The 12,770-nt window shown below is 38.7% G+C and overlaps 1 protein-coding gene across 1 annotated transcript in view; it reads left to right on the top strand.

The window, feature by feature from the left end:
* The first annotated feature begins 4,444 nt into the window (after positions 1-4,444).
* IFT57 (intraflagellar transport 57) overlaps positions 4,445-12,770 on the top strand; it is a 73,977-nt gene continuing 65,651 nt past the window's right edge. Inside the window, exons 1-3 of the mRNA XM_080654748.1 lie at positions 4,445-4,769; positions 7,268-7,430; positions 8,287-8,405. Of these exons, the coding sequence (XP_080510874.1) occupies positions 4,558-4,769; positions 7,268-7,430; positions 8,287-8,405 (494 nt within the window). The 5' untranslated portion in view covers positions 4,445-4,557. The remainder of the gene's footprint in view (positions 4,770-7,267; positions 7,431-8,286; positions 8,406-12,770) is intronic.

Below are 12,770 nucleotides of genomic sequence, written 5' to 3'. Positions count from 1 at the left end.
CATCTAAAGCAGTGATTCTCTACCAGGGGTGATATGTCCCCCAGGGGCCAGTTGGCAATGTCTGAAGATATTTTGGGTTGTTACAACTATGGATGGGTGCTACTGGCATCTAGTGGGTAAAGGCCAGGAATGCTGTTAAACATCCTACAATGCACAGAACAGGCTCTAACTATAGAAAATTATCCAGTCTAAAATGTCAATAGTGCTAAGGCTGAGCAATGTTCACCTAGAAAAACTTCTATAAATCCTGTGTATCCTGGAGACTAATCCACTGACATTATATGGGTCACAAATGACTTTTTTCTTCACTTTTTATGAGGGGGAATATAAGACAATTGGGGGAGGGGGAGGCTAGCAATCTGAATCTGTGCCAGTAACCAGTATTCTGACGCACATTCTTGCTAGTATAATTAAGCCCCGTTCTTATGTGTAAAGCTTGTCCAGCCTTGCAGAACCTGTTTCCCAGAATACTCCCATTTACAGAGGCCATAAACCATGAGCCATACACAACCCCCGGAGTGGGTTGGCAGTGCTTGTGTCAGTCAGGCCAGGCCTTTGGGTGTAATCTCACTTCCCCCATCCCAACCCATGGGGGGCTGCAAAGCCCACGGAAAGTTTGGAAGCCTGGTCCATATTTGGGGGACAAAGAAACTAAGGGGATAAAAGGAAAGCTTCCTCCATATTCATCATAGTGCATATCCCCTGAGTCACTGCACTAGTGCATCTGCAAATAAAGAGTTTTTCCTGAGTCTTCTGAGTACCCTTTGTTTGTTTTCCAGTCGCCTGGTAATTTCTGCAACATTTTTTTGTATCTTAGTTCTTAAATTTTGATGAGTTTCTCTTTTCTTTAAAATTTGTTCCTTCTTTCCTTCAAGAAATCCTTCCTTACATTGAGGTTTAAGGTACTCTACTTTGTTTCCATCTACACATCCTACCACTATTTCACATTTATGTCTTTATTCCATCTGGAATTTACGTGCTGGCATTTAGAGATATAATTTGGTTTCCACATGAATAGTCCATAGCTTCAATAGCATTTATTGAGTAGTTCATCTTTCTCTAATAATTGATAACACTAACTTTGTTGTATACTGAATTTTAAAATAAACTTTCACCTATTTCCAGGCTATTTTCTACTTATTCCTGTGATGTCATTTTAAATTATACTTTTATTAGGAAACTTATTAATATTATAACTCCTTCCTCATGCTTCTTTAAATTTACTTTTATGTACAAATTTCAGTATCAGCCCTCTTGGAATTTTAGTTGAAATTGTATTGAGTTTATAGATTGGATAAATATAACTGATTTTTCTCATTCATGAACATTGTATCCTTATTTGGATTTTTCCATGACTTTCAGGAAAGTTTAACAATTTCTCCCTAATGATGATAGACTTATTCCTGGGTGCTATATTTGGTTTGTTTTTGTTTTTCTAGTGACTTTTCTTTAATTTGGATCTCATATATGGCACACTTGCTGAGGTATCTTAAGAGCTTGTCTATAGATTCTCTTGGATTTTTACTTAATCTTATCATCTATGATAGTTACTTCTGCAATACTTACTAATTTTTGTCTCAGTATACTGGCTCTGATATCTAGTTCCGTTTCAAAGAGTGCATGCCTTTGCCTTGTTTGTGGCTTTACAAGGCACTGCTTCTATACTTCACATTTAAATATGGCTTTTTTCTTTCTATATTTTTGGCAAATACTTTTTATTAGGTTAAGGAAGTTTTATTCAATTAGTGGTTTTCTAAGTTTTTAACATACCGAATGAATGGTACTACGTCATTTATAACAAAAAGTGGCTTTGTTTGTTAAGCCTGCCCAGTCTTCTTGGAGGACTTGTTCTTCTATTTGGAGACACAACTGGAAAGCCTTCCTCCATCTTTGAACCTGCTTCCTTTTCCTCCTCAGCCTTGCTCAGAATCTCTCAGGGAAAGCCCTTTAACTTAAATCACCTTTGATTGGGATGCTGTTCAGTTTTCAGAGATTAGCCCAATCACAGAACGATCTTAAGGGCCTTAAAAATTACCTCCAATTATTTCACAGACAGTTTACAAGAGATAAAAATCAAAATCAGAAGCCAGGCTATAACTGTGGTCAACACACAGAGCAAGGGATAAAGCTCTCTCAAGATTCTTGAAAAGAAGTGTGAACATGTCTCAACATTCCATTCTCTTCAAGCTCTTATCTATCTCCTTAGTCAACAAATGAGCTCATCCTGCAAAAATACTAACAAAATGTATCCTAAAGCTTCCAAGTGGCTGAGACAGATAGAAGAGTATTTGGGTGTGCATTCTTACACATGTGAAGAAAACTACTTCCATCAGGGAAAAGGCCTCTGAAAGTGTTAACTATAGTAGACTTATGAACAAAGATTCAGCAAAAGTAATTCCTGGGGCCTTATAAAAACGAAATGACATCTCAGTGTTCTTTCTGTGGTAAATGCAGTGCTGAACAGGTGGCTTTTCCTTCATTATTTCTGTGCCACAGCGACTGGGGGGCACTTTATATTTTAGTCTTTTTCTTCTTCTTTACAGCAATTAAGCGGGGGGATAGTTCTTCAGACTGCTTTTAAGACACCTTACATCACTAGTGTAGCTGGGAAAGAAATGGCTAGGTTGTGGGAGAGTTGTCCCTTCCCCCCACCGCCCAAGACAAAGAACATATGTTGCTGGAGGATTTCTCTCAGCCAAAAGACAATGCTTGACTTTCATTCTGAGTGCTTTATATAATTTCTAAAATGTCAGAATGTCTTATGTAGGCAGCATCTCCATGTGTGTAACCAATTAACCTGTCAAGTCCAACACCTTTTTGAGAGTCATTTTAAAGCATGGTTTAGAACTTTAATCTTTTTCAATCCTAAAAAGTGACACATCATCTTGTACTCTGAAAGTTTTACAGGCATGCCACAATGTGGGGGTTGGAGTGGGGATGTATGGGGAAGAAACACTGTTCTAAGGAGGCAAAGAAAAAGACCAATTTGGCAATGGGGTAGAGTCAAATCCAATTTTCCCATTCATCTTTATTAAAAGCAGTTGGTTAATGACTTGTAGTAGGCAAACAAACAACATCATTTATTTAAAAAGTAATTCTCAATGGCCTTCCCCTTTTGGTTGTTTTCTACACAAATTCGTTATTTTATGTATTTCCTTTCTTTCATAAATAGAAAGGTATTTGCCTTTCTGATTTTTCACTTTGATACCTTTATTAGTATCAGAAACAAGGTAGTTCTAAGACTGATATTAAAATGAAAAGTGCTCATCTGCCCATTTTTCTAACAAAACCCAAGAGATATTACAGATAAAATTCAAACTTCAGCTATGTCCCCAACTGTGACTCTTCCATATTCCCTAGTAGCAGATACAAGAGATCAGAGATCTCTCAAAAACCACATTATAAACACAAACACATGCTCAACTTCTTGCCATAAGTTTTCTTCTCCCAGGAAACCTCCAAGCATCTACTACTTACCTCATTTTTTACGTAGCTGTTAGGAAAACTTCTTCATACACAGGATTTCTTTGAGAACTATAAAGCTCTGGTTAGATTTGTCCCCTATCTTGTATTTTCTAGGTCAATAGCTGCAAAGTTCAGTAATAATACTGTCTTTAGCTACATTTAGAGCTATAGCGCAGGGAAATACATTCCTTTCAAGATTATCTTCTCTATTTTAACAAGGAACACCAAAACGTTATACTGCATTGTAATGGGCTTGAAACACATTAGGAGCAGAAGCATGTGAGTTTAGAATTCTTGTTTCTGAGGTAGAACACATCCTTCCCAATGGCTCCTTTTTTGCTCATCCTCTGCCATTCTTTCCCCCCACTGCCTCCCAACCACCCCTTTCCTAGCCTTGGAGTAATACTAGCAGGGGATGATAATACTTCCAGTCCTGTAATACACTGTTAAACCAAACATCATTCCCTAGAGAAAGACTGTTTAAGGGGAAAAAAGAAAGACTCCTTTGGAAAGTTGCTGTGTGGTAAAGGGAAGCATCAGGATATCGACTATCTTTACAACTGTGAAAACTTTCAACTTTGAGAAGAAAAAGAAAACAGAAAACAGTGGGCTAGAACAACCTTCAATACTGCTAGTCTTCCTTGTTCTTTAATCTTTTAAGCTGCTACTAGTTGACTCAGATGCCCGCTCAGCTGCCCTTGGTAATCACTAGGTCAGCCTCAAGCCAACTGAGGGCCAGCGGAAAAGCCCAGCGGACCCTCCTCCACTTTCCAACAGCAGCAGGAGGAGGCAAGGCACAACGTGGGTTGCTGGACGCCACGCCCCCACGAGGGGCGGGGCTGCCTCCGAGCCACTTCCTCCGCAGAGGCAGGGGAAGGGGCGGGCCTTACGTGACGTAATCCAGAAAGCCCGCTCTGGTTGGAGAAAATTTAGAAGCGATCTGGGCGGGAAGGAGGCGGAGTCTAGTTTCCCTGGGGACGGGTTGCTTGGCGGTCGCCTAGTAACCGGTCGCGGCAGTCCGGGCTGCTGCGGCGCAGGCCGAGGAAATCTGTGTGCTGGAGCTCACGCTGGGCTCTTTCTGTCTGTGGTGCGATGGCGGCCGCCGCGGCAGTGGTCACGCCGTCGGGTTTAGAGGATGCGGTATCTCGGTCCCATGGCGAAGGGGCTGGGGAGGCGGTCGTGGAGCGGGGGCCCGGCGCGGCCTACCACATGTTCGTGGTGATGGAGGACCTGGTGGAGAAGCTGAAGTTGCTCCGCTATGAGGAGGAACTCCTCCGGAAGAACAACCTGAAGCCCCCATCCAGGTGGGTGCCCTCGTCCCTGGCACCTGGGTGCCTCCTGGGAAGATGCCTCCCTTCGGCCATTTGGGGAGTGCCAAGCGCGGGTTAGCAAGCACTTGCCTCCATCTTCCTATCCTGGAAGGGGCACTTCACCCCAAACTTGGCGACAGAGGGCCGCCGTGGAGCTCAAGGAGTTTTGACTTGCTTTTTAGTAGAAAGAATAAAGTTTTGAAACAGCAGAAAGGATTGGGAAACAGCTTGCCTGGTCTTTAAAGCACAAACGCACCTCCACAAAATAACAAACTTTTTTTTTTTCCTGGTTATAAAAGTGATAAAATACATTGTAGAGAACGCAGAAAAACACAAGAAAATTTGTAGAAAAATACCAAAATCACCCATAATCTCATTCCCAAAGATGATTGCCGTTACCGTTTTAGATCTATCTCTAGTTTTTGTTTTCCTTTGGAAGAACCTGCCCCTACAGCTGGTAACCATGGGTACCCAGGACCTTGCTGAGCAGTTTATATGCAGTTTAGTAAACTTGTTGACTAATAGTTGTGCTCTAAAGGACTGCTGCCTTTGCAATAACAGTACTCTCAGAAACTGAGAAGTGGAAAGACAAATGAAATGGCAACGGCTGGAATTGTCTCTTTGTCATAGAACCTAAAGTTCTGTCGTTCTGGTGCCCTTGGTTGCTGAGGATAATGGGCAGCTAGCACTTTCTCCTCCCATCAATGTAGCTTAGCGATTGACAGATAAATCAGTTTTATAGCTTTTCCTTCACATTAATACATTTGTTTGTATAATAGACACTTTAGGTTAAAATCTGTAGTACTTTCTCTTAAAGGCCAGAGGGAGGGTCAAATAGTTTCCCTTAACAGTTTTGATCTCATTCCCTGCTCTCTTTTAATAACTTGAATTATAAGATGTGCAGACTTTAGGTAAACTGTCCAAATTGCTAAGTCTGTCCATAATAGAAGAAAAGTTAGAGGGAGAGGTAGTATTGTTTGATCCATGATAGAAATTGCAGAATTGGGAGTTATTACTTAAATGAATTGATCAGGATAATATAAAGAAGCAACATTTTATGTTAAATATGCATATTTTCTCTAGTATATTTTTTAAACTAAAAGAAAATGTCCTAAAGGTTCTATGATATAACCTCTGTGCTATTTCCTCAGGAGTGCCCTGTGATACTTTGAATCATAGATTTTCATGGAGATAACTTAATGATTTTCAACATGTGGTTTTCAGGGCAGCAGCGGCAGCATCACCTGGGAATTTATTAGAAATGCAATCCCACAGGCCCCTTCTGGGGTCTCCTGTATCAGAAATTCTAGGGGTGGCACCTATAAGTCTGTGTTTTGACAAATCTTCCAAGTGATTCTGAGCGTGCTAAAGTTTAAGAACCACAGCCATAGGTCTACAGAATGTGTCAGAATCCATTTCTCTTTTCTGGAATTATCAGTCAATAAGGAAAAGATGAGTTGTTACCAGTAGGTGCTTCAAAAAGATTGTAAATGTATACCTGCCAGGACTTCCTGGGGTTACCTGCACAGATTTTATGACCTTTATTTCTTCACAACTTTCTGTTATCTTCCAGGACATTTATACTTATACTGCAGGAAAAAAATTGGGAAACATGAAGTGGACTTCTAATTCTTATGAAAAATAGCTATAAATACAATTAGAAACATAATAGTAATAGCTACACATAAAAAAAACAAAATAAGGTCTTTAATTAAACTGAATTGAATATTGTTGCTAGCAAATTTTATTCCTAACATGTTTAGGTATAAATCATATTGATCCTCATAATACTGTTTTTAGTTAGCTAGATGATGTGGCAAAAGTCAACAAATGTTCTTAGATTGGGGATGTGATATTCAGTGGTTCTTCATCCTGGCTATATCTTAGATCTATCTAGGATGGTTTTGAAGTATACAAATATTGGGGCTTCACTCCCAGAAGTCCTGATTTAATTCATGAGAAAAGAACTGTTTGGTCAGGTAGCAATAGTTTGAGGAGTTTCTTGGATGATTCAAATATGCAACCAAGATGAGAACAACTGTTGAATGGAGCTGATAGAGTAGAAACAGTAAGTAAAGTTACCAGTGACATTGTAAAAAATGTAAAAATGCATAGTGAATAATCATTAAGGTCTTGTTTTAAAATTCTGAGATTCTCTTAATTTCAAATTACCATTTTCAGTAAGTATTCATTAATTATTCCTGACATAAATTATTTTGGCAAACGTTCTATATGCTATGTTTTATAACATGCCCTGCATTTTCTGATGTAAGGTATTTGATCTTATATTTTTTTGTACAGTAGTTATTGCCCTAATCCTGTTGATTAAAAACTTCAATGTGAGTACTTCGGATTCCCAGAAACTTCAGAGTATCTTTTGATTTTAAAGCCATTTAAAAAAAAAGGCTTTTGGCAATTTTGGACTCCACTCTTTTAGTTATTATAGATTTTGCAACATTTCATATTCCATCCTCCCCTCTTGTTTTGAACAGACACTATTTTGCACTGCCTACCAACCCTGGTGAACAGTTCTACTTGTTTTGCACTCTTGCTGCTTGGTTGATTAACAAAGCAGGACGCCACTTTGAGCAGCCTCAGGAATATGATGATCCTAATGCAACAATATCTAACATATTATCTGAGCTTCGATCATTTGTAAGTGTAAACAACTCTCTTCTTTCTGCATGCTCTCAAGTTATGAATTTTAATATTGATAATTCAACAACATAAATGCTAGCCTTTTAGATGAACTCTCTGTGAAAAACTGTCTATCTATACACACACATTTATATGCATACATAAATCCATACATATAACATTACATCTGGATTTATTTTCTGGTAAAACCTAAGAATAGTTGATATCACATTAATGCCACTTCTAAAAATGCTCAGCGTATACCCTTTATAGCCCAAAGTAATAATATTTTTCTTAATCTTGATAAGTCTCAGAGATAAATTTGTGGATACTTAATTCTCCTTAAAAATTATTTAAAAAACCACAACTAGGAAGCTGAAACACTATTTTGAAAGAGAACTTTGATTTAATAGACCATGATATCAGTTGTACTTTCCATTTCTGACTTTTCCTGGGTACTCTTCATTTCTAATTTTTTCTGGGGATGTGCAATAAGAATTTTTGTCAAGCATGTTGTGTGTTTTTGACAAGTGAATCATTCTGTCCTTCATATGGTTGTTTGATGATAGGATACCAAGCTAGTAGTTTTATTGGTTTTGACCCTAACAGTATCAATGATTTGTTCTGCCATCATGAGGTCTTATTGCCTTTTAACTTGATACTTTTGACAATAAAAAGTCTTCATTTTTCTTCAGTGTTTTATGCATCAATGGCTATAGAGATGGATTTTTAAGAAACAATGTAATTACAGTTATTTTAATCATATTTGTAAAATAGAGAAATGATTAATTTATTCAGCAGTACTTTGCTTAAAATATTTTGACATTTAGAATATAAATAACAAGTAATATCCTGTTTATCTTTTGTATTTCAGGGGAGATCTGCAGATTTTCCTCCTTCAAAATTAAAGTCTGGTTATGGAGAGCATGTATGCTATGTTCTTGACTGTTTAGCTGAAGAAGCATTAAAATATATTGGTTTCTCGTGGAAAAGGTAAAAATTAACCAACCTGGCAATCGTAGTTTTATGTGTATAGCTTTTTCCTATAAGGGTACATAGTTATTTAATAGAACAGATAAGAAGTATTTACTCTTAATATTTCTAAACTGAAAATGCCACGGGTGATTAAAAAAATTAGTATAGACAAAAATTGGAATATCTGGTGTCTTCAAAGCCAATTCTGATGTTATTGCATCCCTCCCCTGTTCAAATATACAGTATAATTATTAAAGGTTTAACTGTTTATCTTTGTCAATTTAGGAGTTTTTTTTTAATCCTCACCCAAGGATATATTTTTTATTGATTTGAGAGAGAGAGAGAGAGAGAGAGAGAGAGAGAGAGAAACATCAATGTGAGAGGGGAACATCAATAGGTTGCCTCCCGTACTAGCCCTGACTGGGGATCGAACCCCCAACCTAGGTATGTGTATTGACCAGGAATCGAACCTGCAACCTTCTGGTGTATGGGATGATACTCGAACCAGCTGAACCACCCACTTAGGACAATTTAGGAAATTTTTTAGAAGTCATTTGCATATATTTATTTCTATAACCAAACATGGTATATGCATGCAGATAACTGATAGCTGCAGATTTAAGAAAAAAAAAAAATGGAAATCAATATAGTACTTTAACTGGGATTTTTTTACCTTTGCTTAAAGTGACTAGGCAAGAATAATACTGCAGAAGCCGACTGATACTCTTCTTAGACATTGTTCATTGCTTCTTTTTCTGACCTGACAGTATTTTGTTTATATATCTATTATTGTAGTTATCAGATAGTATTAAAGTCAATTGTTTATAGGTTTGGCTTTATTGCTAGAAATTATTATATATTCATGTGTACTATATGGCTAGTAGCATAGCACTTGGTATATTATAGATGCTCAGTAAATGGATGAAAAATAAAATATTCTGAAACTGTCAATTTATATAGTTATAACTAGTAAATATAAATTTATTCTGATGAAGATTGAGATTATTGATAGGTAGAGATTGTGAAAGGCGTTACTCAGGTAAAACGAGCAAGCAGGGATTTTGATTAGAATTAACTTCTGCAGAAAGGTGTTTATTTTATTTCCTGTTAATAGTTCAGTGTGTTTTCAATTACATTCTTTCAGGTAGATAATCTATCCCATTAATAGATACTTTTAAAAACTTACTCAACTTGGGTTATCATCTGGTTGAAGCCTATGAAATTACTGATATTCATTTATTTTTGAACTAAAAAATGGCTGTTTCAATTCTCAACCCAAACATTATCATATAGTACAACATAAAGAATGACTACATGATCCACATTACTTTTTTTGCATTCTCAACCCAAGGAAATGTTTCCATTGATTTTTAGAGAGAGAGAGGAAGGGAGGGAGAGAAAGAGAGAGAGAAACATTGATATGAAAGAGAAACATCAATTGGTTACTTCTTTTATGTGCCTCAACTAGGGATCGAACCTACAACCTAGGTATATGCCCTGACTGGAAATCAAACCTGCAACCTTTTGGTGTACAGGATGATGCTCCAACCAACTGAGCACCTAGCCAGGGCCACATTATTTCTTTATTAGAATCCAAGAAGGTGTAAATTGTCCTGCTCCATTTAACATTTAAAAAAATTATTAAATCTATTGCCCAATGTATTCTAAATTCAACAGAAGCTATTGATTTCTCATCCACAATTCAATTTTGTAATTTCTTTGCTTTTGGGCTTATCTTATTCATGGCCATATATTGTGATTTGGAATATATATATATTTTCTTTCATATATATATGAAAGAAAAAGGGGAAATATTGAAGATAGGAAGGAGAGAATATATTAGCTATGCAATATGTAAATTACATAGAATTTACATATTTATAGGTGCTTATTTTATGTATCTAAATATACCAAAATGAATCTTACAAGAATATTGCTTATGAGATTTCTATAAAAAATGGGAAATTTATTTTTTAGAAGATTGATTTGGTTTTCAGTAGTTTCCTTTCTTAATATTAAATATTGATTTTTATATTTTGTTAACCTGTTCAGGTATGAACTTATTTTAAAATAAGTTTCCAGTACTTTTAATATGGGAAATACATGTTGTTAATCTTGATGGAGAAATAATTGTCCAATCCTTAGTGTTAGGAGCACTGATTAGATTTTGGAAATAAGAATAAAGCTGGAGCCTTAGCTGGTTTGGCTCAGTGGATAGAGCGTTGGCCTACGGACTGAAGGGTCCCGGGTTCGATTCCAGTCAAGGGCACATCCCAGGTTATGGGCTCAATCCCTAGTAGGGGGCGAGCAGGAGGCAGCTGATCAATGATTCTTTCTCATCATTGATGTTTCTAACTCTCTCTCCCTCTCCCTTCCTCTCTGAAATCAATAAAAAATATATTTTAAAAAAAGAATAAAGGTGGAGCTCTTTTTATTCTACAGAAATATATTTCAGATTGATCAAAGATGTAAATATGAAAAATGAAACTATAAATGGTAGTACTAAAAGACCAAAGCGTTTAGCATGTGTTGTGTGATTTTAAAACTAGGATCCATGCACAAAAAGGTTGCAAAGTCAATGTAATAAGAATTGTAACAGTTGTAAATAGCCAAGATTATCCTATACTGGAGGCCCGGTGCATGAAAATTCATGTACTGGATTTGGGGGGCGGGGCTCCCTCAGCTTGGCCTACTCCCTCTCACAGTCCGAGAACCCTCAGGGGTGGGAGGTGACCCGGCGATCAGGGGAAGACAACACCCCCATCATACCTCTCCTGCTGACATTGCAGGCAGCACAAGCCTTGTTTAGCCCTGGTTACCTGAGCCTCAGGCAGCCCTGGGTGGCTGGGCAGCCGACATCCGAGGCTTGCCTGCGCCTCAGGCTGGCCCTAGGTGGCTGGGCAGCTGATGTCCGAGGCTTGTCTGCGCCTTAGGCATCGGCTGGGCAGCTGACATCTCGAGGCTTGCCTGTGCCTCAGGCCGGCCCTAGGTGGCTGGGCAGCTGACGTCCGAGGCTTGTCTGCGCCTTAGGCATCGGCTGGGCAGCTGACATCTCGAGGCTTGCCTGTGCCTCAGGCCGGCCCTGGGCCGCTGGGGGCTGAGGGCGGGTCTAGCCGCACCGCACGCCTGCCACCCCCCTTCAGCGGGGCTGAAAGGACTGGGGGACTCCGGCAGGGCTGAGGGCACTGGGCACTGCCATCTTGTAGCTATGGGCGCCACCATCCTTGTGATGGTGTGATGGTCAATTTGCATATTCCCTCTTTATTAGATAGGATACTAAAAGATAATATGCAAATTGACCCTAATGGAGGAATGATTCAGAACAGCCAGTTGCTATGACGTGCACTGACCACCAGGGGGCAGACGCTTAATGCAAGAGCTGCCCCCTGATGGTCAGTGTGCTCCCACAGGGGGAGCACCGCTCAGCCATAAGCTGGGCTGACGGCTGCAAGCTCAGGGGTGGTGGCAGGAGCCTCTCCTGCCTCCTCTGCAGTGCTAAGGATGTCTGACTGTGGTTTAGGCCCACTCCCCTCAGGCCTAAACTGCAGTCTGACATCCCCTGAGGGCTCCCAGGCTGCCAGAGGGATGTCTGACTGCCAGCTTAGGCCCGATCTCCCGGGGAGTGGGCCTAAGCCGGAAGGTGGACATCCCCCAAGGGGTCCAGGACTGTGAAAGGGCGCTGGCCGGGCTGAGGGAACCCCCGAGTGCACAAATTTTTATGCACCAGGCCTCTAGTATATAATAAACTAGGAAAACATTTTTAATACAGGTTAGGGTATACATTAATTTTCTTCATATATAAAATGTCAAAGGACATAAATAGGCCTTTCCCTGAAAAAGAAACACATATAATCAATTAAAACATTAAAAGGTATTCAACCACTTCAATGTAAAAAAATACAATTAAAATAAGAATGAGATATTTCACTTAAATGATTGGCAAATATTAAAGTTTGTTTACCATATTGGTGAACATATGGAAATGGAGTCACTGTTGTTGGAAGTGCAACATTATAAACAATAGATTTTGGCAATATTTAACAAAACAATAAAATGTACAAAGTTGTTGATCCAGCCATTCTATGTGTACAATTTATTCTAATGAAATACACAATGGAAAATATACAATGATGACCTTTGCAATATTGTCTAGTTAGGAAACTGGAAACAAAATCAATGTTCAGCCGTATGTTGTTAGTTAAATTAATATTATGGCACTGCTGTTAAGTGGAATACATGCAGAGAGAGGGAGAGATATATGTATAAGTACTTACATGTGGTATATTAGTAAATGAAGAAAGTACATTGGGTAACAGTATGCATGGTATTAGCCTATTTGTGTAAATTTATTCTTTAAATTTGGAGATAAGTATTTTGCTTCTT

This window comes from Plecotus auritus, assembly GCF_963455305.1.
Source record: "Plecotus auritus genome assembly, chromosome: 2".
NCBI classification, from domain to species: Eukaryota; Metazoa; Chordata; class Mammalia; order Chiroptera; family Vespertilionidae; genus Plecotus; species Plecotus auritus.
Note: the sequence above shows the minus strand (reverse complement) of the source record. Positions and strands in the feature narration are given on the sequence as shown.